We start from the raw sequence: 20,527 nt of genomic DNA on the forward strand, positions 1-20,527 counted from the left end.
ACAGGTAAAGCTGGGACTGTAAAAGATGCTTCAAGGCACATTAGGATCAAATAGAGTAATGCAGCAAGGTGCTGTGCGTGCAGCAGGCAACAAAGGTGAGCCCCTCCGCTCCTCCTCTTTTCCAGGTGCCTGGAGGGGAAGCCCAGGCACAAAAGTGCAGAGATGATGGGGAGCTGTGCAGCACAAGCCACTCAGTCACAGAGCCCCAGGGGAAGGCGGGGTGAAGGCAAGTCATCCAGTACGTGTCAGACCTTCTGCTGGGTGCTGAAGAGACAACAGTGAGCAAGGCGACCACAGTGCTTGGCCACACGAGGCATCCAGTCTGATGGGAGAGTCAGATGAACCATCCCACGCGTGGATGTACAAGAGGGGACAGACCAAAGGCAGCCATCAGGGGGCAGAAAGCGGGCCAGCTAAGCAAAGAGGTGACAGGAGGAAACCTAACAAGTATGGGGAACTCTGAACCAAGGTAAGAGGCAGGAGAACAGACAGAACAAAGAAAAGCAAGAATCAAATGCGTTTGGATAGGCCGAAAGGGACCGGGACATGCAGGGCTACAGTGTTCTACCTTCATGCAAAGGCTAAAGAAAAACCACTGACCGGAACTTTCAAAGATCGTAACAGGCAGCTGTGCGAAACCAGGGTCAACAGAGTACTAAGAGCCACTGAAGGATGACATCAGCAAACACGGTCGTGCTCTGCAGCCTCCGCGTCCATGCTACACCCACCAGGCCCAGGGCCAGCCAGGTGGCCCCTCAGCCAGGCCCGCCGGAGGACTGGCGACAGTCAGGGGACAAGCAACCACACAAGGCCCCTCACCTGAACAACAGGAAATATGTGGATAAAATCCATCCCCTGGATCTGGTGGGGCTCCAGCTGGTGTGGACATTTCATCCTCGGCAGGACTGAGACAATTTTTTCTGATAGAGCTCTGTTCAGAAAAAACAAGGCAAGAGAGAGAACACGTTAAACGGCCCTTGAGACATCAATAAAGTTTGGGCCACATCCCAGGAGAATATGGGGCTTCTCACGGAGAAGTCTGCACGACCAAGCTTCTCCTGGCTGACTGCAAAATGAGAAAAGTAAGCACTACTTAGGGATGTGTGTGTGCACAATATTAGAGGTAGTACTAATAATTATTTTTTAAAATCTTAAAATGGGAAAAAAAAGTTATTAGTGTCCTCATAATCTTTTGCATTTCATTTTACTAACCTACTTTTAAAAAATTCATGTGACAAATAATTACCAGCTCCTAATACCGGGTGCCCAGAATATTAAGACAATTAAGTTACAGTCCCTTCATTCCTGGGACTCACACATGGCAAAAGAGAAAGGCAGATAAACAATTAAAATATATTTATAACCACTAAGATTACAGGCTCACACTGGTACCAAGAGAGCACTAAGAAGGGACACATGACCTTCCTGTCATATGACACGGGTCCTCATTCCCAAAGGAAATTTGGAGTTCTCTACCCTGGGTATAAAATTAAAAAAAAAAAATGCTATCTTTTGAATTTTCCCTGATAGTCTACGATCTGGGGGAACCACATATCCTCACCCTTATCTCCATAGAGAGAAGGATCTTCGGCTTCTCAAGAGATGCTCTGACCCTCCTCCCATGCCTCAGCTGTCCTCCCATGAATTGGCTGGAATGGGGAGGGCAGGGTCCCTGAGGTCCCACAGCGTTCTTCCAGCCCAAAGGGGGGGGGGGTGGGCATCCTCCCCCTGCCCAGCCTAGGGCTGGGTGGGATAGTTTTGGGGAACTTCGCAGAGTCCTTTTTCACTGCAGATCTAATCCTCCTTCCCGTATCAGCTTATATTTGCTCTCCATCTTTCTGACTCCTGCTTTTCATGTCTTAATTGGATCAGATTCAGGAGGAGAGAAAAGAAATATTATTCGGTATATCCACTAACCCCCAAAGTCGTGGGACAAAGACTGGGAACCTTCAGGAGCAGTTTCAAGGAATGGCATGGGGCTTCTGGCTCAGCTCACATGGACAAGTTTGGTGAAACCCCACCCCAGACCCTTTTTAAAAAAATCTTAGCCTAAGCAGCTAGCTGAGAGCTTGTTTGTAAGTGCAGGACTAACTTCTAGAAGATAAAGGTCCTGGTAGACAAGGGGTCCCTTGGGTCTTACCAGGAAGCCATGTGGGCTCTCCTGGGTGACGCTGCTGACGACCTTGATCTAACTCTACCCTGCACAGCCTGGTGGGGTACTGCAGGAAACACCATCCACAGCAGACCCCCAAACTGAAGCTGCAGCCCGTGCTCCTGAAGCCAAGGCCACACCTCTGCCACTGTCCCTCAAGACCCAGTCTTGCCTTAGCTTTTAAAAACAACATAAGAACTTTTATTCTGAAATAATCTCGAACTTACAGGAGAGTTGGAAAAACAATACCAACCTCATACAGAGAACGCCAACATACCTTTGGCATTCAACAGCTTGATTATAATTTGGTGTGGTGTGGGTCTACTTGGGTTCATCCTGTTTGGAGTTCCCCAAGCATCATGGATGTATGTATCTGTCTTTCATTAAATTTGACAAGTTTTCAGACTTTATAACTTTGAATATACTTTCTGCCCCTTTCTCTCTTTCTTTTCCTTCTGGGATTCCCACGGTGCATAATATTAGTATGGTTGATGGTATCCCCCAGATTCTTCAAGCTCTGTTAACGTTTCTCCATTTTTTTCTTCCTTCTGCTCCTCAGACTGAATGATTTCCATTGTCGTATCTTCAAGTTCACTGATCCTTTCTTCTGCTAGTTCCAATCTGCTGCTGAGTTCCCCAGGGAATTTTTAATTTATGTTATTATAGTTTCAGCTGTTTGGTTTCCTTTCTTACCTTCCATCTCTCTACTGATATTCTCTTGTGTTCACCTATCATTTTCTTGATATCCTTTAGTCTTTTTGCCCACATTTTCCATTAGCTCCTTGAGCATACTTAGAACCACTTTTTAAAAGTCTTTGAAATCTGGACAGTCCCAGGTCTCATCCTCCTCACCGACAATTTCTAGTGCTTTAATCTTCTTCTTTGTCTAGGCCATCACTTCCTGTTTCTTTTTATGTTTTGCAATCTTTTGCTGAAACCTAAACATTATGATATTTTAGTGTGTTACTAGTAGAATTTAGATTCTGAGGTATCTGTTCCTTAAAGCTTATATCCAGCTTATGTTATGACAACTTTCCTTGAATGTCATGTGCTAACAAAAAAATAAAAAAGAATAAGAAGGAAAAGGCAGAAAACACCTTTTACAGTCTTTGCAGACTATGCAAATGCTCACCCATACAATGAGTTTGGAGAATAAACCCAGGCCAAAGCATAGGAGCCTCCCTGATCCTTTCCATTCACGCATCTTGTCTTAGGCATGCACGTGTGGCCCTAGGAATGTCCCATTTATGCGAACACAAACATTCCCTCTTCCCTAGGAAAGTTTCTTCATGGTCCAGGCACTGCACTGTGTATCCTATAGCCAGCAATCGCCTGCCCAGGCAGCACAACTTGACTGGTTTTCCAGAGCTTTCTGCATGAGATCTCTGTGAATAAGTTCTGGGACAGCGAGTTCCTCAGGCTAGACCCCGACAGACTGGCCAGGCACATGTGCTCCATCTGTGAATGGGGGTTACTCTGCTCCCTCCAAAACCGGGACCTGGGAGCCGCACTGCAGGTGCAGGCTGGCTCCACACCGAGCCTCTGAGGTGTGGGGGAAGGGCCAGTCGGGGAGCTGCCTTTTTCTTGATTCAGTGCTCATCCTGTTACCACAATCCTTTAACTGTTTTCTACAGCTTTCAGAGAGATGTTTCTGTCAGATCTTCCTTATCGTTCACAGCTTCTGTGGGGGACAAAGCCTGAGGCATCTCATTCTGCCATTGTGACCGGGGCAGGGACTCTTCGCCTTAGCTTTTGAATGTTCTAATATACCTCTCTAGATTTTATTTTGATAAGTCTCTCACAGTGAGTGAGATGAATTTAACGAGGTTTGGGTCTACCCAAAGTATTCCTTGTTCATTTGTCCATCTTTATCTTCCTGGAGTTGACTAATCCCACCAGGGAGCAAGACGTGCTTCAGACCAACATCTAGCCCAGGCTTGGGTGATGGTGCCATTGTCTTACCCATCGTGTCTTACTACATTTCACCTCCTCAGCCTTTTAGGATTTAAGTGATCTACAGGCAAAAACTAAATAGCCCCCAGGGAATGGTCCCCAGAAAACAAGCTAAGAAGCAGTGTTCGGTATCCAGAAAGTAGCTTTACAGGTGGGACCAGGGTTAAAACTGCTGAGGGGTAGAGTCACATCCCCACTGAACAAAGGATTGAACATCAAATCTGCACATTAACAGATAAAAAGATGAGGGGGAAGACTCCCTCTACCCACATGTGCACCTCCAGGAGGGAAGCCATGGGAAGAACACTTTCTGCCTCCTCCTCTCTGGACCTCCTCCCCCGGAAGAAGGGTGAGATTCATCCAAAAGGCTGAAGAAGAAGGAAACTCCTGTGGCTCGGGAGCTTCTGTGGCCTCCTCTTTCTTGGGGACACACATCACCTCTGCCCCGAGAGGCGTGGCCTGCCCAGTGGGGAAGCCCACAGCTGTCTAGACCGCCTGGGCTGGAGTGCGACCATTTGGTAGAGAAGTATTAGTAAACCCACTTTACAAGGTATCTGTGGCTCACTCTCGGGTAAGCTTCATTTTCAATTTTGATCTCCATCATACTCCCATGCCTTGTTTCTTAATTTCTTTGAAACTTGTGAGAGGAAAAGAGAAGTGTTTAACTGGCCCTGCTCCCCACTCCTCAATGCTTAGCCAACAAAGGTGGTGATCAACCCTGGTTTTAGGTCCTTGTCCAGCACAGGTCTTAACTATTTGTCTGTGCAGGACAGGTGATCCGCAGACACCTTTCCCCTTAGCTATATTTTGGTTCAGCAGGAAGGAAGCTCCCTCTAGTGGCTCCAAGTTCATTGGCCTGCAGTAGTTACTGATTGCCTAGAACCATTCAGGAGCTTAAACACAAAAGGCCCGGACCCCCAACACCATCCCATCTGACCCCCTGCCTCCTCAGAGAGAAGCCTACTTGCCCGGCTCATAAAGGCCCCTAGGAAAGGCTACTCCCTGTCTCTCGAGATTCACAGTGCTCTGGATGCCGCCTCCTAGAAACCACCGCCAAGCCTGGGCAGTCTGAGCAGCAGCATCTGGAAGCAGCTGAAGACAGTAACACTGCCAGGGGGTGGGGAGAGACAGGCAGGCTGGGGAGGGCAAGGAAACCAGGCAGACGAAAAACCAGGGACAGTGACAGCTGGGAGGTCCCCAGGCAGGTTTCCTAGCCTAACCTTCTAACAGGACCACTTGTCATTACAGGTCATTAGTTTCATCCCTTCCGGTTTTAAGAGTGCTCAGGGTTTGCGTTTCCTCCTTCAGTGCAAATAGTCTGAAAGAGAGGGAACTGAATCTGGGTCCGCGCTCCGGCTCCACCACCAGCTCCGGAACTTTTGGCACTCCGTCTCTCTGGCCCAATATCCCCATCATAAAACGAGGGATACTCCCTGCTCTTCCTATTCAAATGCTACTGGGAAGGTTAAATAATAAAATGTATGTGCAGGTGCTGTGAGCACAGGAGCCTCGTTAATTTTACTGCTGAAATGAACTCAGCGTGATAATGGGGCTTTAAAGACAGGCTGGGGGTGGCAGGTAGTTCACGGGAGCCTTGGGAAAGAAGAATCTGGAAGGAGAACAAGGGCCCAACTGGGCACCTATAGAAGACAGCCTGGAAGATGCTCCTGCCCCCCCAGGGAGGGTGCCACCCGACCACCCACCATGCCAGCTGGGCTACACTGAGGAATTGAGGCTAGGCAGGAGCAGTCTAAACTGCACCTCGGAGCAACTCCAGGGGGGAGGAGCTCCAAACCAGAGCACATCCTGGAACCAAAACGATGGCTGGGTAATTCAGTGTCCCCGGGCTCTGACATTTCTCCTTCGGATAGAAGAGTCTGAAGCGTCTGGTGCACTGACTCTGGTGGGTCCTTAGTGAGGGAAACCCCTGACCCCACCTTTGCCCGTGATTTCACCTCATGACTGTGTGCCTCAAGCACTTCGCAGAAAAGAAAACATCCTCAACCCCTTATCATAGCCCTGGGGCGCCAGATGTTGCAGAATTCAGAATTTCTCAGACTGCAGTACCTTAGTGTATCTAAGGCACATATACTACAGAATGTAGGACCCCTGTGGAACCTGGAGCAGCACCCTATAATCAAAGAAATTAGTATTTCTTACAGTACACTTATGAATATTTACATAAGTGGGATCAATAAGGACAATCAACAGCTTCAAGACAGTTCAGGTCATGTTTTGCCTCCAAATAAGTTTTGCAGGCAAACTTAAAAAAGAAAAAGAAAAAGAAACGTTTACAGTGTTTTTTTAGATTTCAGAAATATAGATAAGGGGTTGAGAAAATATGTAAAAAACACTGCACTACAAATGCTGAGTTCAGTGGGAGCTTTCCCAGGGGAAGGGGAGATGTGTTGAGTCACTGAAGGAGCTTTTGCAAATGATACAAGCAGCCCCCTTCCCCACCCCAACGGCACCTACAGCGGGATACTGTCACTGTCACATCCTCCACGGATACTGAGGTGAAAAAGGTCTAAGAACCACTGTACAGTTCCAAAGAAATTTAAGAAGGAGGGACATGTAGTGTCCAAGAAATAGTTGACTAGCCAAGAGAGAATGCAATGGAAAGAAATCCGAGCACGTCAGGGTGCAACAGGTCTAAAGAGCAAACAGCTCAAGTTGGAACAGAAAGCCAGAGGCCTCAAGGAGTGTCCTCAAGCAGACAGTCGGCTCATGTCAGTAACTGGTCTAAGAAGCCTGCTAACCTTAGCTACGGGCAAAGGCACATGCTTCTCTAGTCAACGAAAGAGAAAAAATGGCGATTAGAAACTCGAGGGGGAAAAGAACGCTGCATAAATCAAAGCAACTTAATATTGCTGATTCTCGGTGACTCACAGAGACCACCAGGGGCTCCGGCTAAATACCTCGGAATCGTCCTTGACTCCTCTCTTCACTTCTCACCCCAAGTCCATGCGTCAGGAAATCCTTTTGGCTTTACCTTGAACAAATCCAGAGGCTCACCTTGGCTCCACCGGTCTCCAAGCCTCCATCACCTCCCGCTAGGTTACGTAGCTGGGCTGGACTCCCTGCCTCCACCTCCGCCCCTTCAATCAGTAATCAGCCTGACCCCAATAAACAGGGAGCGACTCGGGCCCTCTGGGGATGTCCCACCTTGCTCAGAGCAGACCCGAAACCCTGGCTGGGCCCTCCCAGGCCCACACCATCTGGCCCTGTGGCCTACCTGCACTCACCCCACTGCCCTCCCCTCTCACGCCACGCCAGACCCTCGCCCTGGTGGTCCCTTTGCCTGGAACCGTTTCCCTCAAGTCCTCACTCCCGTATTACCTCTTCGATGAGGCCCGCACTGACCGTAGAGTAAACAACTGCCTCCTACCCCACAACCTCTCCCATACACCTCCCCCCGTTTTAGCTTTTTCCATAGCATTTCTATGTACATAATTTACTTATTTATTAAATTTATTGCTTATGGTCTGTCTTGCCCTCTATACTGTAAGCTCCACAAGGGCAAGGATTATTGCTTGGGGTTGTTTTTTTAAAAGGAATGTATCCAAACCACCCAGAACAATGTCCAGCCTGTGGTAGGGGCTCAATAATTACTCGTTGAATGAATGAATATATGAGAAGATACTACTTTTGACTGTGATGCTTTAATAATACCAAATACCTCCTTTTCTCTGATCTCATCACAATCTTCATGTTTATTGTAAACACTGTTTATGGATTTATTTTTAGGATCTATCAGTAGATAAAGCACGGACAATTTAATTGTTATTATATAAGATTGCAAACGTTATATGCTTAATAACTAATCTAAGTAATGTTACAGTAAAAGAAGGCTGAAAGGTAGAAGGAAAAACAGAGACATTAAAATGTTTACCTTTCGTAGGTAGGGTCAGAAGAAATGACCTTGAACAAATGGATCAAGAAACAGAAGCTTACGGGAAGGGGATGTGGCTCAACAGATAGAACATCTGCCTATCATACAGGAGGTCCAGGGGTTCGATACCCAGGACTTCCTGGCTCATGTGATGAGCTGGCCCATGTGCAGTGCTGTGCACAAGGAGTGCTGGCCCCTGCAGGGATGCCCCTGCGTAACGGTGCTCCCCATGCAAGGAGCAGCCCGTGTGCAAGGAGAGCCACCCCGCGCAAAACCACATCCCACCCAGGAGTGGTGCCGCACACACAGAGAGCTGATGCAGCAAGATGACCCGACAAAAAGAGACACAGATCCCCTGTGCAGCCTGATGAGAATGCAAGCAGACACAAAAGAACACACAGCAAATGGACAGAGACAACAGACAACAGGGAGGGGGAAAATGAATAAATAAATCTTAAAAAAAGAAATAGAAGCTTAAGTATGTTAAAATTACAAAGGTGCTCATTAGAAAAAAAGGATAATAATTAAAAGACTGGAAGAGGGTGGATGAAGGGAATGTAGTGAGTGAGCTAATTCCCTGTCTTCACTGGACTTTAATGAAAAAGAAGTGCAAGCACAGTTGGAGATATAGAAGTGACCACTCCGAAGAACCTGAAGCCTGTTCTTTCCAGGGAATAAAACTGAGGTGTAGTAAGGGAAGGGAAGAGACTTTGGCTTTTTATTTTGTTTGCTTACTTTTAACTTCATGTAGTTAAAGCCTACATAATAAAAACAAATAATAACACAATCTACTTCTGGAGCTAGCTGGACTCCCACACTGCCTCCCAGAGAAGAATGAAAGGTCTTTTTAATAAGATGCCAGAGAACCACAACAACCTGCTATCGGCAGCTGGGCCCCAGAGGGCAGAGTGACCCCGTGTGAAACAATGTCCTCTTTAGAGAAGCCTCATGAATGTGCTCTGGGGGAAGCAGATATGGCTGAAGCATTTAGGCTCCTGCCTACCACACGGGAGGTCCCAGGTTTTCCTGGTACCTCTTAAGACAAGCAAGACAACAAGCTGGCGCAACAAGATGATGCAATGAGGAAACACAGTAAGAGACACAACAAGCAAGGAACGGAGATGGCTCAAGCCAATGGGTACCTCCCTCCCACAGGGGAGGTCCCAGGTTTAGTTCCCAGTGCCTCCTAAAAGAAAAAGGGTGACGAGCACACAACAAACCGACACAGAGAACAGAAAGCAAGTGCAAAAATGGGTGGTGGGAGGGGGGAGGGGAAATAAATAAAAGAAATCTTTAAAAAAAAAAAAAAGAATGTACTTTGGTTTGGTGGAAAGAGCATCTGAAATTCTGAGGAACCAATTTTTTTTCCACTGTATGGAAACTGTGAAAGGGGTGATTTTTTCTGTTTTCTTCTTTGCTCTGGTGGCCAAATAGCTTAGCCCCAAACCTGTGACCCACCCTGAGGAAAACAAAGCCTTGGAGGCCGTCACCTGTGTGGTGGCCCCACCTCTAACTCAGCCTCCTATTCCCACCTCTCCCATTTGCTCTCCTTCTCTGTCATTTTGCAGGTAGTGATCTTTCTGCTTTGTCTGTATACTTATAAACTACTTTTAATCCTTTGAAGTGTTTTTTTTTGGGGGGGTGGGGTGGGTAATGCCTCAAAAAAATGAATAAAGAAACCAAGTCACAGAACCAGAGAGAGGTGCGTTCATCTATCCCTCTGGTTACAGATAAAGAATCTGAGGCCAAGAAAGGAGTGGCTTGTCCAAGGTCACACAGTGGCCACTGGCAAGGCTGGGAGCCCAACGGGGCATTCCAAACGGCCTGAGGGCATGGCCAACCCCCCCCGATGAGCAATGGAGGCTGGGCAGGGCACCCCAATGGAGACCTCCTGCAGGGCCCATGCTGCCCTTTCTCAAAGGCAGGTAGTGAAGGCTCTGCCCTACACAGAAGCAATGGGAGGGAAAGATCCTCCTTTTCTCCCCCTAGCTCCAAATTAGCTGACTTTGGAAAGAGACAAATTAAATAGTCACTACAACTTTTGATCTAGAAAATGTAATAGAAAGAGCCCCAAAATTAAATGATTCAGCTGCGTGATCTTGGCCTCTTTCCACCTCAGTTTCATCAACTGTAAAACAAGTTTAATACCTGTTGTCATAAAAGTTAAAATAAAGTATGTAAAGCACCTAGCATAACTTCTGGTGTATAGTATACTCGAAAGTTAGCTCCCTTCTCCCTCTTTAGGCTCTTCCATGGCAAACCCCAGTAACTTACATTTTTTGACCTATTGTCGAGTTTTCCTGAAAGAGCAAATCAACGTCTACATCAAAGCTGCAAGTGGTGATGCACCAAGTCATTCCTCCCACCACCTGCAAGACACAAAGAAAATACTCATTTTCCCTTCTAATTCTGGAAGAGGGAAAGAAGTGGGTGGTAGATAATAGTTCTTATAGACTCAGTAAACAGACAAAATCTAATAGCTTTAGAGAGAGGGAGTATATGTGTCCTCTTTACCGGTCAACTGCAAAATTATATAGACTTGTCCAATGAAACTTTCTGCAATGATGGAAATGTTCTGCCCACACTGTTCAATACTGTAGCTACTAGCCACATGTGGCGACTGAGTCCTTGAAACGTGGCCAGCGAGCCTGAGAAACTGACTTCAAAATTAATCTAGTTTTAACTCATTTAAATAGCTACATGTGGCTAGTCGTAACAATACTGGACGATGCAGATCTAAAAAACCACTTTTCTAATAAGCAGCCTAGAAATAAACATTTGTTTATTCAGAATTTCCTAGGTGCCCCAGTACTATCGCTAAGATAAGTGAAGGAAGGGAAAGTTAGGGAAAAAGCAACCAAAGTGACATTTACGCTTAGCATCTAAAACACCAGGTGTTTTACATCTGACCCTCCTAAGGATATGGAAAGGCAGGCATCCTTATCCCCTTTCCACAGACAAGACAAGCTCAGGAGGTTGAGCACCTCCTGTCCGAGGTTACAGAGCTGTCAGAGCTAGTCCAACTCAGTGTGGCTGACCCAGAACCTAACTATACCATGCTAATTCATATTTTCCCCTCTTTCCCTTCATTTTACATGCAATGAACACATGATTCCCCTGAGTCCCTCAGGATTATTATTAAATGGCCACGTCCTTCACATATGCTCTTTATAGTGAAGGGAGCAGAATATTATTTCTCAGCTGTGAGAAGCCTTGACCCAGTTTCAGGCAAGCGCCAGATTCCTCCGGAATTCTGTGTTACTGTTCTACAGACCAGACCTGAAGGCTACAAGGCTGAAATTGTGTGGCTTACTGCTTAATTTTCATTCCTCTCATTTTTCCCATCGACCCTGCTCTACTTATCTCACAGGATATTTCTGAGATGCAAATGAGACTAAGGCTAAAAAGCCACTTTGAATTAAAAACCTTTACAGACACAGCAGTCTGATAATAGAAACACAGCAGGGGATCTTAGCCCTGGTTGTCTGAGACTCATGTGAGTGCCTAAGAAAACAGATTCCAGGGCCCCAGGCCAGACCTCACTAACCAGTTTCAGCAGTGAGGCGCAGCCAGCTGCCTTCTAAAACCACCCACTGAGCGTCTGCTGTGCACAGCCAGGGCCGGGACTCGCACGTCCTTCCACCAGGAAGCCTTCCTGGTCTGCCTTTCGGGCAAGGACAGCTCATTTCAGCGCCCAGCTCCACGGTGGCACTCGTCGCACTGGGCTGGATATTCTATGCTTGTTGGTTTACTTTGTCTCTCTTGCCTACAGTACAGAAGTGGCGCTCTTTGAGGGCAGGGTACTTGTCTTATCTGCCCTCAACATCTGCAGCAATGCCCGGTACATAATCGTTCAGGCCCAGCTGGAATAAAAGACTGCACTCGGTAGTGACGTCTCCCTCCTTCAAAACCAGAGCTGACTGACTATTCACCGAATAGGTGGCAATTGTCTCCAAGCATGACAACTTGGGATAGCATGTTACTAACTCAGATTAATTTATTTTACATACACTTTATCGCCCCATCCAAACTGTAAGTTACTTGAAGAGAGGAAGGCTAAGCTTCAAGCACAGAAAAAATACTTCGCCACTATCTACTCATGTATTATTTTTCAATTAATAGTTAGAATCAAGGTAACATATATATAACATAAAATTTGCAATTTTAACCACTTAACCATTACTCCATTTCAAGTGTACAATCCAATTCACTAATCACATTTACAATGTTATACTATCACCACCAATGATTACCAAAATTTTTCATCACTTGAAATCAAAACTTTGTACCCATTAAGCAATAGTGTGCCCCATTCCCTACCACCACCACCACCACCCCTGGTAACCTGCAATCTACTTTCTTGCTCTCTATACTTGCTTACTCTAGATACCTCATATAAGTGGACTCATACAATAGATGTGCCTTTGTGTCTGGTTTATTTCATTTTGAATCATATTTTCATGGTATATCCTTGTTGTAGCATGAATCAGATCTTTATTCCTTTTTCTGGCTGAAAAATATTCCACTGTATGCATACACATTTTTTTTGTCCATTCTTCTGTTGATGGACACTTAAGCTGTTTCCAGCTTTTGACTAATGTGAAGAATGCTGCTATGAACACTGGAGCTCAAGTATCTGTTTGAATACCTGCTTTCAATTCTTTGGGGTATATAGCTAGTAGCGGACTTGCCAGGTCATATGGAAATTCTGTTTAACTTTCTGAGGAACTGCCAAACTTTTCCACAGTGGCCCCAACATTTTACAATCCCTGAAATACCCAGCTACAACTAAGAGCTTCAGAATTTAAGTCAACTTAACGTTTTGTTCTTCATCTTCTCGTTTCCACCTAAAATAAAAGTCCAGTTTCACTGGTAAGAGACACCTTCAACAAAGGAACACCCCCTTTGATATAACCCCTGATGCCACTATCTCACTGCCAAAGAGCAGATGACAGAGCTATATATCTTAGTCCCGGAAATCCAACAAGCAGCCACGCAGATGCCTGTGGGCACAGTGCTACCTGGGTGGTAAAGAACAGGGTCCCATACTCAAAGAGGTGAAATCACCATAGGTAGAAAGACACAGGCAGGCAGTATAGCTGCTGCAGGAATCCAGGGAAAGGGAAGGTTAGAGCACGCGACCTCCCTCTCTAGCATGGTTTCCTCCACAGGTTGTTCCACTAGAACTGTAAACTCCTTACAGAGAGGAACAGACTTTTTGTTTGGTTTTTTAACTTTGTACTACTCATCCTAGTCCCTGGTGTAGCTGACAATGAGGACAAGAACAAAGGAAGGAATTCAAATACCTATCTCAGAGCCATATGAAGGTTCCCATTCTCTGTGTCCTCACCAACACTTTCTTTCCAATTTTTTGATAATAGTCATTCCAGTGAGTGTGAGGTGGTATCACATTGCAGTTTTTTTTTTAAGATTTATTCATTTATTTCTCTCTCCACGCTCCCCTCAGTTGTCTGTTCTCTGTGTCCATTTGCTGTGTGTTCTTCTTTGTCTGCTTCTGTTGTTGTCAGCGGCACGGGAATCTGTGTCTCTTTGTTGTTGCGTCATCTTGCTGCGTCAGCTCTCCATGTGGGTGGCACCATTCCTGGGCAGGCTGCACTTTCTTTTGTGCTGGGCGGATCTCCTTATGGGGCACACTCCTTGCGCGTGGGGCTCCCCTACGTGGGGCTCCCCTACATGGGGACACCCCTGCGTGGCAGGGCACTCCTTGCGCACATCAGCACTGCACGTGGGCCAGCTCCACATGGGTCAAGGAGGCCCAGGGTTTGAACCGTGGACCTCCCATGTGGTAGACGGACACCAAAACCACTGGGCCAAATCCACTTCCCAACACATTGCGGTTTTGATTTGCATTTTCCTGATGACTAATGATGTTGAACACCTTTTCATGTGCACCTTTGGAAAAATGTCTACTCAAGTCCTTTGCCCATTGTTTAATTGGGTTGCCTGCTTTGATTTGAGTTGTAGGAATTCCTTATATATTTTGAATATTAAACCTTTATCATATATATGGCTTGCAACCATTTTCTCCCATTCTCGTTGTCTTTTCAATTTCTTGATAATTTCCTTTGATGCATAAAAGTTTTTAACTTTGACGAAATCCAATTCATCTACGTGTTTAGTGCTCATGCTTTTGGTGTGGTATTTGAGAATGCACTGTTAAATACAAGGTCGTGAATATTTTCCCCTTTGATGTTTTTCTAAGACTTGTAATATTATAGCTCTCATATTTACTTTATTGATCAACTTGGAATTAACTTTTGTTTACAGTATGAAGTAGGGATCTACTTTCACTCTTTTACATGTGGATATCCAGTTTTTCAAGCATGATTTGTTGAAGAGACTATTCTTTTTCCACTTAGTGGACCTGAACCCCTTTTGAAAATCAATTGGCTATAGAAGTATGGGTTTATTTCTGGACTCTCAATTCTATTCTCTCTCTATGGCTATCCTTATGCCAGTACCATATTGTTCGATTACTGTCACTTTGCAGTAAGTTTTGAAATCAGGAAGTGCTAATCCTCCAAATTTGTTCTTTTTCAAGATTGTTTCCACTATTTGGGAACCTTTGCAATAAATATTATACCATATGAACTTGAAGACTGGCTTTTCCATTTCTGCAAAAAAGGCCACTAGAATTTTGATCAAGAGCGCATTGAATCTGTCAATCATTCTGGGAGGTACTGCAATTTAATGGTATTATGTTTTCCAATCCATGAACACAGGATGTCTTTCCACTTATTTAGGTCTTTAATTCCCTTCAGCAGTGTTTTGTAGGTTTCAGTATACATATCTTTGGTTAAATTTATTCCTAGATATTTTATTCTTTTAGATACTATTGTAAATGGAATTGTTTTCTTGATTTCCTTTTCAGATTGTTCATTGCCAGTATAGAGAAATACAACTGATTTTTCTATGCTTATTATGTAGACAGCAACTTTGTGCAATTTCATTATTAGCTCTAGCAGCATTTTTGTGGATTCTTTGATATTTTCTATATATAGGACCATGTCACCTGTAAACAGAGATGTGTTTACTTCTTCTTTTCTAATCTGGATGGCTTTTATTTCTTTTTCTTGCCTAACTGTTCTGGCTAGACCTCTCAGTATGATGTTGGGCAGAGGTGAAAGGGGCCATCCCTTTCTTTCTTGTTCCTGACCTCAGGAGGAAGGTTTTCAGTCTTTTACCACCAAGCACGAGGTAAGCTGTGGGTTTTCATATCTGCCCTTTATCACATTGAGCAAGTCTTCTATTCCTAGTTTTCTGTTTTTATTAAAAAAGGGTGCTGGCTTTTGTCAAATGCCCATTCTTTTCTTTTAATAGGAAATCTGAACATATCTATAATAAATCTGAATTAGGGAGAAATGGAAAAAGTAAAACTACAAGCTCTCTTTTCCTTTCCTCTCACGGCAAACTTGTAATCCTGACAAAAGGAGCCTAATGCTTAGAAAGGTTTCTGCTTACCTTGTCAAAAGGTGACAAGCCTTTAATTCTTGCTCTGAAATATCCAGCTGCAACTAAGAGCTCCAGAATTTCAGTCAACTTGACATTTTGTTCTTCATCTTCTCTTGTTTCCACCTAAAACAAAAGTCAGAAGTATGACTGGTAAGAGATACCTTCAACAAAGGAACACCAGATACAACCCCTGATGCCAAGATCTCATTGCCAAGGAGCAGATGACAGGGCTGGATCCTAGCCCCTGAAATCCGGCAAGCAGCCACGCAGATGCCTGTGGGCACAGTGCTACCTGGGTCGTAAAGAACAGGGTCCCATCCTCAAAGACATGAAATCATCATAGGTAGAAAGACACAGGCAGGCAGTATAACTGCTGCAGGAATCCAGGGAAAGGGAAGATAAGAGCACATAACCTCCCTCTCTAGCACGGTTTCCTCCACACGCTGCTCCACTAGACTGTAAACTCCTTACAGAGAGAACAGACTTTTCATTTGGTTTTTTTTAACTTTGTACTACTCATCCTGGTCCCTGGTATTGCTCACAACAGGGGCAAGAACAAAGAAAAGAATTCAAATATGTATCTCTCTGCATTTCTCCTTCTATCTCTAAAACAAATATAGGGAAAGCTTTCAACCCAGACATATTAAAGGGTGATTACTACCAAATAGGATTGCCTTAAATAAGGAAGTCACCTAATCTCTTTAAACTGGGATTTGCTTTAAAATTTTTAATTCATTACCTTCTTTTACCCCAGGTATTTATCTACTACTTAAATCTGTTTAAGTATTCTGGCACTTTGACATCCACTCGTTTTCATTAACTGTGCCTTTCCTCCCTTCCATTATTGCAGAAAATCAGAAACAACCTCTCTACATAACACCTCATACCTATCTCTGACTACTTCCCCATCCAACAATACCTGTTATTCCTTCACTTACTGTGCGTTAAACATTTATCTTCCCTTCCCTTTTATTCACATTTCATGACAGGAATATTGTAATTGCCTCTCAATCTTTCTTCTCTGTTCATTTGTCTTTCTCACTCTTCCTAATCATGGCTTTCACATTATCCCTCTTTAGCTCCCCCCAATTCCTTACCTTCAATGCATCAAACACTGTTTATATGATAAATTTTACATTTCTTAGCTTGGGATTCAGTACCTTGGCTTCAATCTATCTTTTCTACTTCATCCTTTATCTACCCCCAAAATAATCCAGATATGGTTATGCCCAACCTAGGAAGCGATGCCCACTCCCATTTCTTCACTGTTCACCACTGCCCCCCTTCCTGCTATTCTCTAACCATCTGGAAACCACCTTCGAATTCTGGCTGCTATTTGCGGCCATCCCTACAAATCCAGTCTGAAATGATCATTTTTCTGCATTTCTATTTCATTTATCAACCTCTTCGGAGTGACATGTCTGGTGTTAGGTACACTGTCTTTACAACTGGACTGTCTGCTGGTTCAGGAGAGGACCATACATTACACGTACATGTATGCCCTCTTGCACCCAAACAGCATTAGGCTCGAAGAATACACCTATATATAAAATGATGCACTTAATCCATTACACAAAGTACCTAAGCCAAGTATGTATTAAGAAAATGTTTTCTAATCATGACATTGATAATGAAAAGTCAAGTTTATTTTGAGGCACAAACTGCTAAGAGAGGGAGCATACATTTTAACACAAAGTTGACCACAGAATTATTAAAGTAACTGATAATCCTTTGTGATGGTGGAAAGGGGAGTGACAATCTTGAGCTAATGCTCACTTTATTGCTCCCTCTCTCATGACCCTGTCCAGTCTATTAAACTTTCTGAAGGTTAGCAATCCCTAGTTCCTAGTGGGCATTAAGAAATAAAGAAAATAATATTAATTTTTCACACCTTTTCTTCCTTCTGGAAGAGATCTTGGATGGTTGAGAAATATCTACAGGTGGAGAGACTCAAAGAAAATATAAAAAGCACTTATGGTTCACAAAGACAGAAGAAAAACGGGATATCTAATTATTTCTTAAAACTCCTGGATGCAAAACAGGAACACTTCATTTGTTCAACCACTATTTATCATGAAAATACTTTCAAGAAGAGGTAGCTGGCAATACATCACAGAAAAAGCACATCTGCCTTCAACTCATATTTGGAAGCAGCTGATGGCCACAGCATGGCAGGTGCTCAGCCAAGGCTACTTGACCACTCACTCCCAGAATGAAGAAGTTCACTTCTGTAATATAACCTGTGAAATAACTTTTTGGCCTAAGACATTGAATGGGGGGAGTTAATAAGACTCCAAATTCACTTTGCAGATTTACAGTGAAACAAAATGGAAAAGGGCCACTGGCTCACATGTAGGGAATAAAGAATAACCTCTCTTGAAGCCATAAAAACCTACCAAGCTGGTTAATATATCCAAGTGTTAAGACTAAAATTCAGATAAAGACAAATGACTGTGAACTCTTAAACCAGGCACAATAAACTCTCAATTGCTCTGTACTGTAGTTCTCGTAAGCTGGAAGGCGGGCCAGATCTAGCTATCTTTCTGTTCTCCACATATATACAGTAGACGGTTTAAAAAAATTCAATGTAGTGAATTAACTGGACTAATGACAACTTAATGATACAGGTTATCAGTATTTAAATGCACTGATTTTGAATTACATAATACTAATTTTGATAATATTTACACTGATTGGCTTTGCCAAGCTCTGGAAGATAGTGACAAATCACACCCAGGCTCCTGGCACTGAGGAAGGGTTAAACAAGGCAAATACAGAGAAGCAGGTCGTTTTTCATTTCAAAAGACCCCAACTGACAGCACTGTGGGAAGGTAGAACCTGGGAGACCAGAAAGAAAATCTACAGCAAAAGACCAGGCAAAAACTTGATGAGGGCTTAGAATAAAGAAGCAGCAAAAAGAAAACTCCAAATAACATAATATGGATCCTATTCCTCACAATTTCAGGCCCCATCACAGTAACGTGCAGGTAAAGTTTCACCTAATACAGGCATACGGACATGACACCTGAGAGGTTTTCCCAAAATAACAACAAATGGACTTTGCATGCTGAAAGCACACACTATAGAAGTATCTGTCAATCCACACCATATCCCCAACTTCTGCACCCAGAACACACGGGATAAATGAGCTGATTTGGGAGGGGAGCCAAGAAGCAAATTCACGCGCAGATAAATGTGAGAACTCAGGTGTGACTAAATGAGTCCCCCTACCCAAGTGCCTGCTTTCAGCGCCTTGGGAAGGGGGTGCAGATGCAGCCGGATTCCATTTCCCTCAAGAATCTAGTCAACCAGCCTGGCTTCTTAGGAAATCAACAGAGGGTAGACAGAGGCAACCAAACTTAATGATACTTGCAGCCAGAAGGAAATGCACTTTTCCTTTATTCCCAACCAACGTGGATATCCGCAAACCATAGATCCCCTGTCCCCTAGAACTCAGTGAGGACTTAATAACAAACCCCTCTGGAAAGACACACATCGGAGAAGGCGGCGTCGCTGGGTCCCAGGCCCGCACAGCCCCCAGAAAGCCGGGGCGCACTGATCCGGCGGGACACTCACTCGCTGCGCGCACAGTTCCTTCACTTCCTGCCGCCTCCCGGACCCAGGGAGGGGGTAAATACACAGTGGCAATCCCTTCGGATACCTAGGGGGATGGGGCTGGCCCCGGGACCCCACCGAGGCGGCGGCTCGTCGCCAGGAGGTCACCGCCCTTTGCACAACTCGAGCCGAACCGTTCCAGCGCGCGCGTCTCGTGACCTCCAGGGCGCAGCAGCCCCGGCTCCAGTGGCGAACCCTGCGGCGCTTGGGGGGCTGGAGCGGGGGGGGAGGGCCTGCCCGGGAGAGAGCGGAGGTGGACGCCCCCAGCCCCGCCGGCTGCGTCAAGGCAGGTGTCCGGCTGGGAAGGCCACCTCGGTCCCAGAAGACCCGGCAGCGGCAGAAGTTTGTCCCCACCCACCCGGTCCCCCTCGCCCGCGCAGGGGGACCTCGGGGGCGCGCGCTGACCCGGCCGGTGCTCCCCCGCCGGCGACACACCTGAGAAAGGGGCGGGGCGCCCGCACAGGCGGCTCAGGGTCCCCCTCGGTCCGCCGCCCCGGGAGCTCAGCCCTCTCCTGGGAACCCCGGCATGTCCTTACCTCCGGGAGACTCTGGCTCTCGGGCCCCTTGGGGAAGCCCATGATTCGTTCAGCTGGCGGGCGGCGGCAGCGAAGCGCAGACAGTGCCCGGAGGAAGCTGTTCCCGGCCGCGGAGCTGCTACCGGGGTGGAGTGCAAAGCGGGAACTTCCTCGGTCTCGGCCGCCGCCACCGGCCCGGAGCCCCGCGGCCACACGGAGCATGCGCGCTGCGGCGGGGCGGGGCGGGTGCGATGGCGCCTGCGCCTGCGCGGGACTTGCCGGTCGAGGCGGGGCCGGGATGCCTTGGGAGGGCGGTGGTGGGTGTGTGGCGGGGTCCTCCGCCCCGGCTCTAAATTTTTTACCTGGGCGCTTCACCAAGGGGACTGCGTCTTGCGGTTTGGGGTAGTTTTGCGTTCCGGCCCCTTTGACTCCCTGCCCTGCCTCCCGTTGGTGCCTCGGAAGCCCCATAACTCCAAGGCCGGGACCGGAACAGAGATGAGCCTGGAGATTCCAGACCCGGGCCGGGTTTTAGCTCGGAATCGGGGTGTACCCAGATTAGCAAGCACAGGGACAAACCTCTCGATATAGGAACTAGAAAACAGAGCCCCAGAGAAGGATCCTCCACGCCGCCGCCCTCCCCGGCGTCCGCGCCAGGGGCATCTTCTTCCCCAGGAGTTCTTGCTTGTGATAATGCCACCCCCCATCCCCGGGTTCTGGGTCTTTCTGCGGGGAGGACATCGCCAAGAATGTAGACGCCTGTGTTTATGTCACATTCGTTGCCACACCACTTACATGCTTCACCCTCTGGGAGTCAGGGCGTCCCTTGCTTGTCCCAGAAGAAAGGATTGTATCCCGGGCCACAAGCCCTAGTCCTGCCCCATGATCCGTTATTCTCCAGGTTGGTTTGTTTTCATTTGTAAATGATGA

General features: G+C 46.0%; 1 protein-coding gene across 2 annotated transcripts in view; it reads right to left on the minus strand.

The window, feature by feature from the left end:
- CCDC93 (coiled-coil domain containing 93) overlaps positions 1 to 19,833 on the minus strand; it is a 103,264-nt gene extending 83,431 nt beyond the window's left edge. Inside the window, exons 1-4 of one of the 2 annotated variants that reach the window (XM_004458040.5) lie at positions 19,622 to 19,833; positions 15,480 to 15,593; positions 10,272 to 10,366; positions 820 to 931 (exon numbers count right to left, since the gene is read on the minus strand). In XM_004458040.5, the coding sequence (XP_004458097.2) occupies positions 820 to 931; positions 10,272 to 10,366; positions 15,480 to 15,593; positions 19,622 to 19,822 (522 nt within the window). In that variant the 5' untranslated portion in view covers positions 19,823 to 19,833. The remainder of the gene's footprint in view (positions 1 to 819; positions 932 to 10,271; positions 10,367 to 15,479; positions 15,594 to 19,621) is intronic. The other variant, XM_071216482.1, reaches the window with a different exon arrangement.
- Between the last annotated feature and the right edge of the window lie 694 nt (positions 19,834 to 20,527).

The sequence above is a fragment of the Dasypus novemcinctus genome, chromosome 7, assembly GCF_030445035.2.
Source record: "Dasypus novemcinctus isolate mDasNov1 chromosome 7, mDasNov1.1.hap2, whole genome shotgun sequence".
Lineage (NCBI taxonomy): Eukaryota > Metazoa > Chordata > Mammalia > Cingulata > Dasypodidae > Dasypus > Dasypus novemcinctus.